This window comes from Dermochelys coriacea, chromosome 6, assembly GCF_009764565.3.
Source record: "Dermochelys coriacea isolate rDerCor1 chromosome 6, rDerCor1.pri.v4, whole genome shotgun sequence".
Taxonomy (NCBI): Eukaryota; Metazoa; Chordata; order Testudines; family Dermochelyidae; genus Dermochelys; species Dermochelys coriacea.
Window position 1 is genome coordinate 44,338,339 of NC_050073.1, and position 17,032 is coordinate 44,355,370.

Below are 17,032 nucleotides of genomic sequence, written 5' to 3' on the forward strand. Positions count from 1 at the left end.
TTGAGTACATTAGCTTTTTCCACATCCTCTGTCACTAGGTTGCCTCCCTCGTTCAGTAAGGGGCCCACACTTTCCTTGACTTTCTTCTTGTTGCTAACATACCTGAAGAAACCCTTCTTGTTACTCTTAACATCTCTTGCTAGCAGCAACTCCAGATGTGATTTGGCCTTCCTGATTTCACTCCTGCATGCCTGAGCAATATTTTTATACTCTTCCCTGGTCATTTGTCCAATCTTCCACTTCTTGTAAGCTTCTTTTTTGTGTTTAAGATCAGCAGGATTTCACTATTAAGTCAAGCTGGTCGCCTGCCATATTTACTATTCTTTCTACACATCGGGATGTTTTGTCCCTGTAACCTCAATAAGGATTCTTTAAAATACAGCCAGCTCTTCTGGATTCCTTTCCCCCTCATGTTATTCTCCCAGGGGATCCTGCCCAGCAGTTCCCTGAAGTTGTCAAAGTCTGCTTTTCTGAAGTCCAGGGTCCATATTCTGCCGCCCTCCTTTCTTCTCTGTGTCAGAATCCTGAACTCGACCATGTTATGGTCACTGCCTCCCAAGTTCCCATCCACTTTTGCTTCCCCTACTAATTCTTCCCGGTTTGTGAGCAGCAAAGCCTACAACCTCATGCACAGCAAAGCTGGGGATGAATGGACGACCACCTTCCATACCTGCTATGGTCACTTTGAATATTTAGTCATGCCTTTTGGGCTGACAAATGCCTTGGCAATCTTCAAACATTTTATTTACTTTGTGTTATGAGACATATTGGATCGATATGTGGTGATCTATATGGAGAATACATTGGTCTTTTCAGACAACCCTGACGGGCATACCATTTATATCCAAATTGTCTGGAGAGGCTACATGGTCTCTAGCCAAGCTCAAGAAGTGTGTTTTCATGTGAAAGTCTCTGTCAAAAGACAGAATTTTGCTTTTTCCTAAAAGCAGAGTATTGTAGTGAGTTTTTTATTCTTTATATTTATCTAAATCTCCTTACAGAATCAGAACATTAAATGCATAGTGCATGGAACTCATTTGTAGATTAACCTTAAGGACCTAGGTAAGTTAGGTTAAGTACATTTCATTGTTAAAGATCCCAGAATTAATGCAATACAAAATGATGTCCCCAATTTATTCACAGAACTGCTTTACCATAGACAACAACGTTGCAAACTTCCCTAGCAATATGTAGGCTACTTCATTGAACTCGTTCTGCTTCCCTCCCACTTTTGCCCAGTAAGAACCAGCCTTTTTATGGTAGGTGCAATTTTCCTCTGAAGCTCATGATAGTTGAAAAAGCTTCCCTTTCTTATTGATTATGTGTTCAAATCTCACTCAAAAAAACACTCTTTATTCTTTAACTTTTAACTCTTAATTTCTCTCTCTCAGTTACTATTTCGTTAACAATATTATTTGATTCTTGTAAAGCTTGTTGTTGTGATATAGTTTGTACAAAAGACCTTATACAAAATAAAAATGTATTATACAGATATCATGGGCCAGATCCTCAGCTGATAAAAATTGTCATATCTCCATCAACTATAACTACGGAGGATCTGGCCCAGAACTTCAATTTATATAACCTGGTGTCTTTCATCCCCACTCCCCCCACCCATTTCTGCCCTCACACCAAATCCTGAATTCCACTTATGGTCTATTCTCCATGCTATTCAGCTGTTCTAGATAGGTAATACCTGAAAGATGTATCAAGACAATACAGATTCATGATGAGTTTGACCCAAATTGAAGTCTCACAGACCACATCACACTGGAGGTTTCCTTCAGGTAGCAAATACACAGCAGATATAACTTCAAATTACTTTAAAAGTGGCACCATTGTCTAGTCACATAGATCTGTTATTTGCATTGAATAATGAAGAATCCAGTTTTCCATTATTTTTTTAGTTTTAAAAAACTGGCAACTGTTTACCATGAATGAGTTGTGGTTTGTTTGGTTTCTTGTAAAGCAGGTAAAATGGGTCTCAAAATATTCAGTGTGTCCACACATATATTGTAAAAAATGCCAGTTAGAGAACAATGTAGGCATGTGTTTTTAAACTACCATTCGTGCAGTCTGGTCAGGACTGTGTGACACAGTATACAGTGTTTTGTCATCTAAGGAATGTCTTTGATCAAGAGTTTATGCAAGAAGGGGGAAAAAAAAAACCATGAAAACCTAATCCGTTCCCACAGTCCAGTAAACGTGAGCTGGACAAACACTGGACAATAGCAGTAAAGCTTGTTGCTAGAACAATAGCTGCAACTAAAAAAATTAAAGGGCTGCTGACTCACAGTTCCTACATTCAAGGAAGATTCTGTGCAATGTTGATTATTCCCTGTGATCCTGAAGATTAATTTTTTGTTATATATAGTATTTAAATAAAGCAGTAAGATATGCTGGTATTGATCCTATTTCGTACAAAGCCTAGATGGGAAGCATGTATAGGCATAATTTAATCTTTTTCTACCTAACATTTTGCTAAACATGTGCAACCTAATTTGAAATTATGTTACAAACAATAATTGTCACTTTGATTATCTCTAGTGTCAAACTGTACAGTAAGCCACTGTCTTAGTTGCCGAGCAAATTCTCTGTGAATGAAGTGGTGCTTTCTACCTTTTCAAAACAAAAGCTACATGCTGCTTCTATAAAGTACCCAGAAATCTTGTCAACTTAATTTTGAGATGCCAAAGTGTGTGTACAAAATGCTAGCATCCATATTTGTTAATTACATGAGTACATGAAAGCTACACTTTAAAACAAACTTTGTATCATGCAGTTTTAGAATCAGTATATAATTAGTATGGCCTAATTTTCACCTTTCACACATTTCAGCTAAGAATGCAATTCCAAGTACTACCTGTTAATGAAAAACTTGCAAAATCTGTGTCTTTAGTTCACACTTTTTTAGTTATGTCTCAGAGGAGCTGGGTGAGTTCTCTCCCTTTCCCACACTGTTGATTGATTGAACAATTGATTGAACCTCACGCTTCAAGGTTTAAACCAATCTCCAACTACTAGAGATCAGGATGAGATTGAATGTTGGGAGCAGATTACTCCACATCTGTGTACCACAAGGTTCTTACACTTTCATCTGGAATGTATGGTACTGGCCACTGTCAGAGACAACATATAGACTATATGGACTAGTCTGCTCCATATGACAATTCCTGTGTGCCCCTGTATTTTTAACTATAATTCTAAATAGTATTTATAGAACAAACATCAGCATTACACCAAAATTATCAATGTAATCATGGTGGACAGTGTTTTGGAAGTAGTCATGATAAGGAGTCCCAATCCAGTAATGACAACCATCATCTTCATCTCCAGAAAATGCTGTTCATTCACATCTTCACATTCCCTTTTAAGAACACTTCAGTATGTAAGAATTAAACTAGTCAAAAATTTCAACAGGGCATCTAGAATCACTGCATTACAGTACTATATTGTATTTTGGGAAAGAACCTGTCAAAATAACTACTATTAAATCACAATTTTGAAATACTGTATATAATAAAAGATGTAGATTTAATTATTTCTTGTGTCACAAGGCCAGTATTAGATCCTGACATTAGTAGTAATTTAATTTCAAAAGACCATGAGATAAAATGCAGTATGATTGAACTGGCATTCTAAATTTTACTTATAAACCCAAAAGTAAGTTAGCATGATAATGCCAAGAGTTGTTAGCTTGTTTCAGATAAGACTGACTGGATTTGGACCAGCCTGACTACACTACTGTGGTGCCCAGGAAGGAGGAAGCAGCTTGACTGGAATACAGAGGTTGAGGAGCTGGGCAGTGGGCTTTTGGAGAATGTTGGAAGAGTTTGGGACATGAAGCCAAGGGTAGGGTAGAGAAGACTGGCAGATGCTGAGGTGGTGGAGGAAGGGAGCTTAAATGAGAAGCCAGGAGTTGGGGGCAAAAGAGTGGATCAAAGACAGGCCAGAAGGGACAGGAGGTTCTGTAACCATTAGAATACACTACTCTCAGAACATGGATTGGAACCCAGGATTCCTGAGTCTCACCATTTCTCTGAATTCTGCCAATAAGGAAACCCAGTGGCAAAATATCTCCCTCATCCCCCTCTAAAAGTTGGATAACACACACCTACATTCAGTTAGTTACTCTGGCTCTACAGGTTCCAATGCTACTGCTAACCTCTGTTGGAATCAATATGGTTCCATACGATGGAATTTTCTGGTTTTTTTCAGTTTGCTGTTTTAAAATCCTGGGAAGTTATACACAACAAACCTTCATTAAAAGAACATTCGGCCTCCTTGTGCACATGCATTGTAATAAAGTATTAATTTACATTAGCGCAATTTTTCCATAGGACCCTTGGCTCATTCAGTACACAGGATGCCAATAAGGAATGCTCAGGAGATGAATCAAGGTAGTGTACTGAACCCAGTGCCTCACTGTTGCAGATTTTGGAAGATGTTTAGTAATCATGTAATAAAAACTATCACAATGCATATGCACAAGGGAGCTGAATTAAGGTTGCAGGGCAAGCTTAAGATTGGCATTTGCTAATTTTTGAGTTCTTGACTTTGCATCCTTAACATTGTTTGTATAGTTTTTTTGATATATAATTATTTGTCTGAGGAAACTGACAATTTAGTGTGCAAGAATTTGCATGTTTTACAGCCACTGATGTCTATTTAAAGTTAGTCAACTGCATAGTAACTCTCTGCTTTGACTTGTGGAGGCCCTACCAGTTCAGAAGGACTGATTAAAATATTTTAATTTACTTTCTTTACTGCTGTATCTGGACGTGATACTTTACATTCACCTTACAGTATATAAAGTTATAGTAATAAAATCATTTACAGATGTCTTGCAACTTCATGTTCTTACCTCATTTATACTGAAGTTTGTAAACCAGGCATGAAGGGTGGGATACACAAAGATACTTAGGTGCCTAGGTCCCATTTTTAGACACCACTGTGATCCACAAAACTTCTGCTTCACTGCTGCTTAACCTTGTAGGTGCCTAAAATCGCTGAGTGCTGTAGTTTTCGCAGTAATAGTTCCCTAGGCAACTATGTTTCAGCCTCTGAGCACACACACTAATGCCTCACTCCAGGCACACCAATGCCTATACCCCACCTAAGTGCCAGTGTGACTTACAGACCAGTGAAAAGATGTTCAGCTCTCTAAGTCACATGTAGGGTCTGATCCAATGGGAGGGGAGGAAAAGGAGAACCACCTTTCTAATCTTCAGCCTAGTGGTTAAGGCGCATACCTGGGAAGCAGGAGACCCTTAGCTCAAGTCTCCCTCTGCAGAGAAGAGATCTGAACAGAGATCTACCCCCTCTCAGATGAGTGATTTAACCACTAGCCTACAAAGTATTCTGATAGGGGCTTCCACAAGCTCTCCTTCTGAAGCTGTTCCACTTTAAATAATAGAGCCAGAGGGTTAGAAATCTATATCCTAATGGTTAGGGCATTTGCCAGAGAGGTGGGACATCCCTGTTTAGATCCCTTCTCCTCATTAGGCAGAGGGGGACTTCAACTAGGAGGGTCTCCCATATCCCAAGTGAGTACCCTAACCACGACACAAAAGGTTTTAAGGGAGCTCCTCCTTCCCCCTGGCTGTTTTGCGTAGAATGAGGTGGCATCTGATTGGGCCCCATATACAACTTAGGTGGTCAGTGCCCATCTTCCCCTGGTTTGTGAATCTCAAGCAGCCTGGACTTAGATGCCAGACTGACAGAGGGGTGGGGCTTAGTACCCTTCTCAGAAACAGCTGCTATTGGCTAGCTTAGGCAGCTCCTCACTTGAGATGCTGGATTTGTAGATCCCATTCTAAGGCACCTTTCTCTCCCATTTGTTATATAGGGAGCCTAGGTACCTAACTCAGGCTTTGTGGATCACAGTATTGTTCCTGTGATTTTCTAACCTAAATCCCCTTTGTGGATCCAGGGCAAAGATCCCAAAACAGAGAGACAAATCTTGAAAAACATGAGTTCCAGGTGTCCCGCATCCCTTGCTATTTATCTCAGCCAATACCATGGTGCACAGGAACAGTAAGTTGACTTTTCCATTTTTTTCTTCATACCACCAAAAAAGAACTGGTTTCTGGATTTTTCATTGTGAACATAATACAGGGATTGCAACCAACCACATTTTATAGCAGTCAAAATTAGTCACACAGCAAATGGTCTGCATCCTTTCATTCTTGAAGTCAACATGTAACAAACCCTTTGATTTGATTCCTGAAAGAAAACTGATTCTCAGATGCAGTTTAAGATTTTTTTTTTAACTGATTTTGCAGATCTCATTGGAATGGATATTCCAAGATTTTATTTTCTCAAGAGTGATATTTTCCTTTCTTGATAGTGTTTCCACAGCTATTTTTGCTAATTCAATTTGTTTCTAATGCAGCGCTTCTCAAACTGTGGGTCAGGACCCCAAAGTGGGTTGTGACCCCATTTTAATGGGGTCAACAGGGCTGGTTTAGACTTGCTGCAGCTCGGGTTTCATCCCGAGCCCCACAGTCCTGGGCAGCAGGGCTCAGGTTATAGGTCCCCTGTCTTGGGCTGAAGCCCTTTGGCTTGAAGCCCTTTAACTTGGGATTTGACCCCTTCCCCGTCTGGGGTGGTGGGGATCAGGCTTTGGCCCCTCCAACCCAGGGCAGTGGACTCAGGTGGACTCAGGCTTCAGTCCCCCCTCCTGGGGTTGTGTGGTAATTTTTGTTGTCAGAAGGGGATCATGGTGCAATGAAGTTTCAGAACCCCTGCTCTAAAGCTGAATAAATATGATTAAAATTAAGCACTTTTCATGAATTTGCATGCCAAGGTTGAATGTGGTTGATAAAAGGCTGTTAGAAACTAAATAACAGAGGGATACCCTCAAATTGCGGTTTACTACTCATTGCTGACACACCTCCTTGTAGCTTATTTAGGGATTTGCTCTCAACCAGTCTGACACCCCCTTCTTTTGCCTCTAGCCCCTGGTCTCCCTCGGTCTTTTTTGAGTGAAGTTACATCCTCTCCAGGACCCAAGCTGCTCCCTCCTTGTGGCATGGCCCTCTCACTACAGTTTTCCCCTTCTGGTACATCGAAGTTCCTCTGGATGAATAGTCTCAGGCAGTCTTCCAATCCACCGTCCTGACTATGCCATTTCCACAGTGGCTAGTAGGGGAACACAAGCCCACTCTCTACTCCAGGTTCCAGCGCAGAGTCCCTATGCCCCAACAACCACTCTCTACACACACTCACACCCTGTCTGCTTCCCTGGGCTCTTTTCTTTCTTCTCTAACTCTGCCGCCCCCCTCCCTGCCCTTACCAGTGGAGCTTCCTCTGCTCCCTGTGACTATCCCCCCACCTGCACCACAAAAGAAGTTCTTGCCAGAATTTGTATTCCCAGGCCAAATCCCAGGGTTTACCCCCCTAGAACCACTCTGTCTCTTGCCAAATCTCCTCCTCTAGGGAGTGACTGCAGAGTTCCTTTCTACCAGCCACTTCTGCTCTCACCTTGCTAGCTCAATACAAGCTTAGCCTGCCCCTACCCAGCTGGGATTCATCATCAATTAGTCTATCAGTTCCTGGCTCTCTTCCAGCAGCTTGTCACAAGCTAAATTGACCCTTTTTACCTACTCAGAGCTCATGTGGGGTGGTCTCCCAGGACGCTGTTTTATAGGAACAGACCATTTTAGGATGGTATCTTGCTTCCAAAATTTTTCAATGGAAGATGCTGCAAGGCAACCATCCAAATACCCATGGAAAAAGCTTTTAAATAATGTTAATTGCTGATCATGTTTAACATGCAGACGCTTTTTATTGATATTAACTGCCCCTCAATGTATTGTAGGATACCTCTTGCAATGTTTTCCATTTATCTGAAGAAAGATTTGTTTTGAAACATTTACTTACATTCATAAACAAGATTAGACATACAATTCTTTCTGATGTGTTATAGTTATCTATTTTAAAATGTTTTCCATTTTCTTTATGGCATTAATTAAATCAATGCAAACTGTAGCAGTATAAACTAATACTTTAAGAAAACTATTTCAAAAGAATATACATTTTTACACCATAATCAAAAGTATTTAAAGATGAGTCACATGTATACATTTAGAAGAGGATCTTATTTTTGAGTTGATGTAATAGCTTCTTCCAGTCAGTGGCTCTAAAGCAGTTACTTTTATGCTTTGCCATGTAAACAGATATTCAAAAATGTCAAAATGTGATAGTTATTACACAAAGCCTCTGGTTAGTGGCATGTGTGTCAAACAAAAATTTAAAGATCTGGTATACATCACTTTTTAGAATTCACTGTCAAAAATTGTAATTTCCCCTCTTCATATCTCAAATGTGAAAGCAGGATGAACACACACGTTAAAAGGAATGTTGTAATCCTCTTTATTTACTTTGTGTATTATGATGAATTTTGGTATAGTTGTATTTAGAAAAAATTAAAAAATTAACAAAGGAATGTTGCTCAATGACATAAAAGTGAAGCAGCTCCACAGATATACATGCACTACAGTGTAGTGTAATGCCTTCTAGAAATGACCACCTTACATTCTACTTTTAAAAAGTTACATAAATATTCTAGCACCAAAATACAAAATATCTTTTGAACAAAATAATTTGTTTCTCTTAAACCAACGTAGTTGAATATTCACTTACATATTCTGATAGCATCCATTTTCTAAATTAAATTGAAAAATACATTTCCCATCTTGGAAACAATTTATCACTCAATTATTGCAGCATTTTTGGTCCCATAATGTGAGAGACAAAAGTAGGTGAAGACATCCAATAAAAGATATTACCTCACAATTAATTAGTTATTCTAAGTGGCACTGGTAGATCTCAATCTTTTTTTTCTTTTTTTTTAAATATTTTCAGCACTTTCAGCTGCCAATATATTTTTTCAGCACTGGATCAGACATTAAGTGTCTCAGCTCATGGAAACAATACAGAAAAACCAACAACAGAGCAGCAATATTCTGTTTTGAGCTGTAGCTGCTTTCAGAACCATGTCTGTAATACATCTCCTCTTCACTGTTATCCCATCCTCTGCTTCACCCTTTCACCCTCAAAAATAACATAGCTCTTTATTGTAAGCTTCTCAGGACAAGGAAAGTATCTTACTACCTATTTGTGTAAATGTATGCATATTATGTAAATTCATAGTGATCTATGCATGTTTTGAAATATCCATCCTTTGGATAATAAATAAGGGAGAAACATCATAAAACAAACCATCATAGAAGCAACTGACTTTTCCTGTAGAAATTAAAGACAGACTATCAATATGGGATTAGTGTTAAATGAATATGGAGGTTGTGTATTTTTGTTTTTTAACTAGGACATGCACTGGTGTTGCAATGAACAAATAAAACTGGGACACAGCAAACATTAAAGGGGTGCCTTTCCACTGCTGTTTAGCTCTTCTACCCTCTCTTTTGAAAAATAAAAACCTGTTTATATTCTGACTTTATCTGCCTTTATTATAGTTAATCACTCCCCCAGATAGCTATTCCTTAACATTTCTTCTTTGTTTATCTTCATCTGTTATGCTCAAAAAGCAAGTGCAGATCTTTCAGGATTGATTCTAAAATCAGACTGAATATTTAGCAATGAGCAAACCTAAAAAAAAAAAAGAAGAAGAACACATACAGGTATTTTAAAATGTGTGTATTTCAGGTAAATTTGTAACAAGATACCCTTCCCATTTTTACTCTTTTCTCCTCTCCCTTTCACAGCTCTCTCTCAAGTCAGTATTAAATGGCTTTTTCCTTTAGAATGAGTTTACTGCATTTTCTGTAGACTGGAGAATTGCACCTTATTTAGACCCCCCACGCTAAGTTAAATAAACATTACAATTGTAACTGGTACAAGTAGCCCAAAAAGATTACATAAAAATAATTACTCTGAACTGCATAATTGCAGCTTTATATTACTGCCAATTTAGACTGCAGTCTTTTCAGAAATTGCTATTATCTTCTAAAATGACAACTAACTACTACAAACCTGTTTAAATTTTCCTCTGATTTTTTCCAGATCTTCGTGAAGTTTGTCATAAATGGGGTCTTCAAAAGGGTATTTCTGAATCATTCCTATTAATGATTCCAGAGCCTTTATTTTTTTTTTACTGCAAAAAAATGAAAATACAGATTTTCTTACGGTGGTTCTGTTCAGCAGCAGTAAGATTTTTTTCAGTTGCCACATGAAGACGACACTGAGTATTTAATATTAGTGTTACACTTCAAAATAAATGACCCAATCCTGCCACCATTTTCTCACACAATGCCCCCCATTTCGGTCAATGAGACTACCGATGTCAATCATATGCATTATTTAGTTTTTCAATACACATACTGTGTGTACTTTGTGTTAAACGCCTTGTAAATATCTTGACAAAGTTATTTTTCCTTAGACTCATTAGAAAATATTGTATTAGGAAATATTTATAATATGTTTTCAGACCAGTGGCTGGAGGGAACTATGAAAATTCAACATATTATTAAACATATTGGTAACCAAGAATAGTAATAATGCTGATAAATGCTTATATATGTAAGACAGATTGCCAAAATATATTTCAAAGTTGTGTACGTGTGGAGGTGGCTCTTTAAGGTATCTTTACTACAACCTGACACAGAAAATTTATAGTAAACTATGGATATACACATGGTAGAGTTTTTTTGTTTTTTTTTTTTTTTTAAAAGTCTACTTCCCACTTGGCAGAACAGGCACTAAGAAATTCAGACTCTTGGCATCAAAAAGATTTTGCAGGACATACTTGTGTTGCCTTAAGGAAAAAATAAAAGTAATTAAGCCATTCTCCAGGTAGGGTAAGCAGAGATTGCAGGCATTGTGGCACTAATTCTGGATCATTCATGAAACAGTACTGCTGCCTTTACATCTCACTGGCTTGAGAAAATGATTCCTGACAGCTAAAGCTCACATCTAAAATGGAAATGGGAACCTATAGTCACAGTTATTACTGACTGTGAGTTCTAAAACACACAAAGTGCAATACAGTTAGTAATACATTAGACTAACATGCACTGCGTATGTCAGGTGAACAAGACAGCTGCAGTTGGACATCTGTGCAAACCAAAACTAATTAGGAGAAGCTGGTCAGGGTTTTAGGTTGACTGGGTTTGTATCCACCCAGGTCTTCAAATATTCTGGTATTGAAAGAAATATTACTCAGTATCTTTTTATAAATTTTATTAAAATAATACTACAGGAATGTGAATAATTTAAAATTCTCTCTAAGAGCTGGTCTACACCAAAAACTTATTACAATGTAGCTACGCCAACTTAACCCCAGGTGTGGACTATGCTAGATCAAAAGAACTGCCTACTGCCTCTCAGGGAAATGGAGAACCTCTCCAGTCGCTGCAAACATAGCCCAAGGCTCTTCATTGAGGGATTCCTAAATATCCCTTTACACCATCCCTCTCTCTTAGGTCTAAAGTATATGTTTTCTGGAATATGTAAATTGTCTGTATTTTGGCACCTGTTGCTCCAGGACTGAAATACTCTTTCCCCACCACACATACTTTATGACAAGATGACAACAGAAGTGGCTTCTTTTAAAGCAAGTTTAAAAACATTTACATTTAAGAAAGCTTTTGAAGCAACACTGATTTTATTTATGATTTTACATAGGTTTTAATTGTTTATATCTTGTATATTTGTAATACTTTATTTGTTTTTAGTTGTTATATTGCAAAGTGTTTGTGATACATTGTTAAACAGGCATTATGTGAATAAAATTATATACAAGATTTAGGATGATAGACACTATATAAATGGAAATTTATAAAAATCTAGCAGGCCTGTCAATCCTGTCATATTAAGAGGACCTGAATATCTAAGACTGCTGGCTAAATATACCTAGATGTATAGAACTTACATGGTTCATGGATGGCACAATTAGCAGATCCAAATCACGGATCTCATCACATTCATCATGTACTAAAACAGAAGTGGGCAAACTACGGCCCACGGGACCGTCCTTCCTGGCCCCTGAGCTCCCCGCCGGGAAGGCTAATCCCCAGCCCCTCCCCTGCTGTTCCCCCTCCCCCGCAGCTATGCTGCCGCATGGGCAGCGCTCTTCTCATCGGGGCTGTGCGCTTGTGCAGGTCAGCGTGTCTGGCTTTGGCCGAGCTGTGCAGCTCCAGACATGCTGCTCTGAGCGGCATGGTAAGGGGGCTGGGGGGTTGCATATGGGGCAGGGGATCCTGGGGGGCAGTCAGGGGACAGGGAGTGATTGGATAGGGCAGAGGTTCGGGCGTGGGGGGGAGCAGGGAGTCCTGGGAGGGGGCGGTCAAGGGACAAGGAGTGGGGGGGGTTGGATGGGGAGTTCTGAGGGGCCAGTCAGGGGGTGGGGGCAGATAGAGTGCAGGGGCCAGGGGAGGGGCCCCTGTTTGGGGAGGCACAGCCTTCCCTACCCAGCCCTCCATACAGTTTCACACCCCGATGTGGCCCTCGGACCAAAAAGTTTGCCCACCCCTTTACTTAAACTAAAAGGACACCCTGGGTGGGCCAACACAACAGACTCCTTTCCTTAGAACCAAGATTTCAGCTCTGTATTCCTCCTGTCACTGAAATTATGAATGCTGCAGAAGAACAGGCAATAGTAAACACAGGCAGGAAGGCATTCTGCCATTCCTCTTTAGCCCCACACAGATGATGGCAGTGGCATGGTGTAGGAGGGCAGTAAGATATCCTACTTGGACCCCCATCACAACTTCAGTGTAGGAAGTGTGCTATGGCTGAAGGAAATGGACCTAAGAGATGCTGCATAGACTCTGACCCTCAATCTTTAGCAGTAAGAACTCGGTACGCTCTCAACTAGTAGTTCTACTCATAGGATAATATCTACATTTATATCATTAATTTATATTTTTCTCAGCACCATAGCTGTGAAGAGGGCATCCTTGCATGTATGTTACTGCCATAGTTTCTACTTTACTTCATTTCAAACACACTCTGCCTGTGATTGGCCAGTTTGATTCTTGTAATGCAAAGGAAAAAAGCCAAACTATCGGTTGTTCCTCCTGTATATTTCTTAAAGAAATAATGGGCATTACCAGGGCTCCTATAAAAATATTTTAGCCTTTCCTTAGTGAAAAGAAACTATGAAATTCAGAGCAATATTAACAATACATAATACTATTTTTTTAAACCATACCTGGGCTTTTCCTCTGCAGATCTGTGAAGCAAACGCTGCCATGTCAATGCAAATCCAAGATAGTATCCAATCTGTGAATTTATAAGAATTCAATTAAAAAAAAAATTATCCCTTATCTGTATTCATTTAAACAATAATTTCAAAAATATACATTCTAGTTGATAACTAGTACATGACAAACTAAAATCAAAACATTTTGTTTGCTACTTCTAAAATCTGTTTCGCATCAGAGTATGCTGAACCTCTTCAATTTAAACTGCGATGGAAAGTGCAGTTTTGCAAAACACCCCACCATATTTCATCTGCTTTGATCCCTCAGAAATTTGTGCCTCTATTACCACACTTCTGATTCATAATTACAAATCCAGCTGCATGGGTGGGGGAGGGCAGAGGGGGCAGGGAATGGCACTGAATTTAAGACAGCTAGGAGATGCACGCATTTTCAAACATGATTTAGGTGCTTAGGAGCCTAAGTCCCACTGACTTTCAATGAAACCTAGGATCTTAAGTGCCTAAGCCACTTAGGTGTTTTTGAAAATTTTACTCCCTATAAATACCTGAGAGAGAAATTTGGTAGGATATTTGTATCTAGCATCTTTTAAAATGGTTGAGCAAGCTCCGAGAGCTTTCACATGTCCATAATTGTCTTGGCTACCACTCCTTTGGTAGTCCTTTTCAGTCCTTTGTGATCCTCTGAGGCAAACCCATAACATGAAATCAGAAAGTTCTCCAGCCAACACTGAAAGATCAGATTCTTAGCATAATTAACTGTTTGTTACATTGAAAAGAGGTGACTGCCAATTTCAGTTTCATAACAGTCTTCATTCTAATGCCCAGTTTTGTCAATCAATTTTCTGAAATCCTGATCTTTGGAGCTGAATTATTCCTGAAAGTGAATTTGAGCAAAAATGCTTAAGGTTTTCTTTTAATTATGAAAAAGGGGGAAAAAATATAACTCACATTATAAAATAATTACTGTCCCACATGTCCCAATCTTGCACAGAAATCCACCTGATCTCAATGAGACTGTGTAAGCAGATTGGGATCTTAAACTGCAGAGACAAGGTAGACTGTACAGTAGTCTGCTTAAATTAGCATTACAGTAAAAAGTGTGCTAAAAGTGAAAAGAAGTAGAAAGGGCTGCTGTTCACTTTTTTTAAGGTATGCAGGTGGGAACCTAGATCCTGAACAGCTCCTGGGACACACAGGAGTGGGTTTCTCATCTCTTCTCTATTAAAATGCACAGAATATGGCATCTAGCCAAACTGCTCCAGATTATGGAAGTTACATCCTCTTATTGCCAATATGTACAAGCCAGAAGAGCTTTAATATTGAGAATAAAGCTTCTTTTTATGTTTTTTTTCTCGTAAAAAACAAAAACAAAAAATCAATACAAAAATATATTGAGAATGCCTAAACATGAAGTTTCAACATTCATGTGACAAAATACCTCCTTTAAATAAGTTTCACTGACATTGCCTAAAATACAGAGTGGTGCATAGTGGTACAAGACACAACACATGAGTATCTAGGGTTGAAGGAAAAAATGTGAAATTTGTCTTATTTGAGAAACAGGATGTGATTATGTAATTAAAGACTGCACAACACACATATACGTATAACCTCAACTGTGGCATCTCATGAATTTCAAGTTCTTAATATAGCTTTTTAAAAGGGATTAAATGGAGGATTCAGAACAGTTTACAAATCAGTTTTTTGTGTGTTCCTGGAATGAAGGCCATGGAGCAATAAAAACAATGCAAGGCTTAGGTCACCCATCATGCTTTGCTCAGGCACTACTTCAGTACATCATCATCTAATCTCAGCAACACATTGATTTTTAGGAAGTTTTGACATTTACCTCAGACCCAATCTTGGCACCATGTAGTGCTCCATACCTCCTTCCCTCAATAACGCCAACATGACTTCCTTCAGCATAACCTTCTTGATACCCTTCACCATGAAATCTGTAAAGAGAAATAGATATAAAAAAATTAATCCTAAAAAAATCATATCAGCAAAGGCATAATGCAGAAATACTAGCCCATAAAAATACGGAATATTTTATTATTTTTACTGAAATATTGCCTTTGTAATTCCAACAGATTTCAAAGTAATTTCAGACAGCTTATTCATGAGACAAAGTAGAGTAACAATTACACCACTCTGTGTGCTATATAGTGGTATTAGAGAGACAATGTGGGTGAGGTAATATTTATTGGACCGAGTTATTGTTTAATATATTAGATTAAAGATTAATATAAAATTTAAAGATGACAAAATTTCTGTTAGATCATCCAGCTCTGGCTCAAATGCTTGTTTCTCTCACCAACAGAAGTTGGTCCAATAAAATATATTATCTCACCCACCTTGTCTCTCTCATATCCTGGGATTGACACAGCTACCACTACACAGCATACAGGAGTATTCTGCAATATATGATGTCTGGGTAAGGTAGAAAGGCTGGGGAAGGGAAAGGGAATTCTAAAGGGGAAACTCTCAGAAATTAGTGTTAAACGAAAGAATTCAGATATGTAACACAGATGACAGTAGATATCCTGTCTGCAATGACGGAGGCCAAAGTTTAAATCCCAATCGGTGCAGCACGCTCTCCTTCCAGCCTGCATTTGCAAAGAAACTAACAGAGAATCTTAATTTCTATGATTCTTTAGCCTAATGTATTAAACGACTCCCCTGCTTTGGTAAGGCAGGAGAGGGGGAGATTTTGCTACTTTAGGTATTTAGAACATTTCCCCTCTACCGGGCCTTCAGGGGAGAGGGCGACACAGTAAGACAAGTATCTTCCTTCCCAACGGGGGGAGCGCTGGGAAATCTCGGCACAACCGGGGGCAGTCCCCCGGCACGCAGGGCCCCGCTCTTCTCAGCTGTGCTGAAGACGGTTTGTCAGAGCCCCGCGGCAGGCAGGCTTCCGGCTCGGGGCCGCCTCCAGCTTTAAACGCCACGGGCTGGCGGCTCCCACGCACCTCCCCAGCCCCGGGCTCCGCAGCCGTCCCGGCCTGTGGTATTTGTCCGCCTTGCCACAGACCCGCCCGCAGCCCGACCTCAGCAGCGGGAGGGGAGGGGGAGCCGGCGCGTGCGTGCCGGGCTGGCGGAGCCGCGGGCTGAGGCCGAGGCCGAACGTTACCGTAACGACACACGACTTCCGGCCAGCTTCCCGGCACGCGGAGGCTCCCGAACGGGGGCCTGTAGCCGCAGCGGGATAAGTTCGTTCCTCTCCGGGGTAGTTCGTTTCTCCCTCTCTCTCCCCCCCTCGGTCCCGTTAGAGGCGAAACACCGGGCGGAGGCCCGGCCCCGGGCAGGGCTCCCCTCTGCCAGCCCCACCTCTCCTCCGCCATGACGATAGCGTCGAACATATCCGAAGCGCTGGCAGCCGTCTCCATCGCGCGACAAATCTCCCCGAACGCCCAGCCGGGCGCGCAGGCTCCGCTCAGGGCATGCTGGGAAGGGATGGCGAGCCGGAGGAGTCAGCGCCGAGGAGCTTCTAGTGCGCAGGCTCGAACGGGGGGGGGAGAAGGAAGGAGCGTCCCGCGCTGGCCTGTCCCCATCCGTCCCGCCGAGGCGAGGGGGCGTGGCTTCCTCTCGCTGTGCCCCGCCCCGCCGCCCCGCCCCGGGGAGCCCCCGCCGGCCGCCTCCCATGGAAACGGCCCCCTCCGTCGCTCGCGCTGCCCGCCGCCCTGCTTCTTCCCCTGTAGGGGCCCCCAAGCCTTTCCAGATCCCCGCGCCGCCGGGGCAGCGCAGCCCCACCCCTCGGCCCGGTGATTGGCCGCTCCGCCTGTCCCTGGCGCGGCAGCTCCCGCGGTTCGGGCCCCGGGCTGGGAGCCAGGAGATCCGAGTTGC

At 41.0% G+C, this 17,032-nt stretch overlaps 1 protein-coding gene across 1 annotated transcript; it reads right to left on the reverse strand.

Moving 5' to 3' along the window:
• Window positions 1-8,362: 8,362 nt before the first annotated feature.
• On the reverse strand, window positions 8,363-16,776 carry LTO1 (LTO1 maturation factor of ABCE1). Its single transcript, XM_038407407.2, has 5 exons — window positions 16,517-16,776; window positions 15,036-15,141; window positions 13,175-13,245; window positions 9,997-10,117; window positions 8,363-9,612 (listed from the first exon to the last, which is right to left on the reverse strand). Exons 1-5 carry the CDS (start codon window positions 16,573-16,575, stop codon window positions 9,544-9,546), a joined length of 426 nt encoding a protein of 141 aa, XP_038263335.1. The 5' UTR covers window positions 16,576-16,776; the 3' UTR covers window positions 8,363-9,543.
• Window positions 16,777-17,032: the final 256 nt, after the last annotated feature.

What these genes read in the sequence shown, in the direction of transcription:
- LTO1 (XM_038407407.2), bottom strand. Translation starts at nt 16,575, where the DNA reads ATGGAGACGGCTGCCAGCGCTTCGGATATGTTCGACGCTATCGTCATG. An exon ending in GTGCCAAGATTGGGTCTGAG is followed by an intron (nt 13,246 to 15,035) that starts GTAAATGTCAAA and finishes ATAAATTCACAG; the next exon opens with ATTGGATACTATCTTGGATT. An exon ending in TCTGCAGAGGAAAAGCCCAG is followed by an intron (nt 10,118 to 13,174) that starts GTATGGTTTAAA and finishes ATTTTTTTGCAG; the next exon opens with TAAAAAAAAAATAAAGGCTC.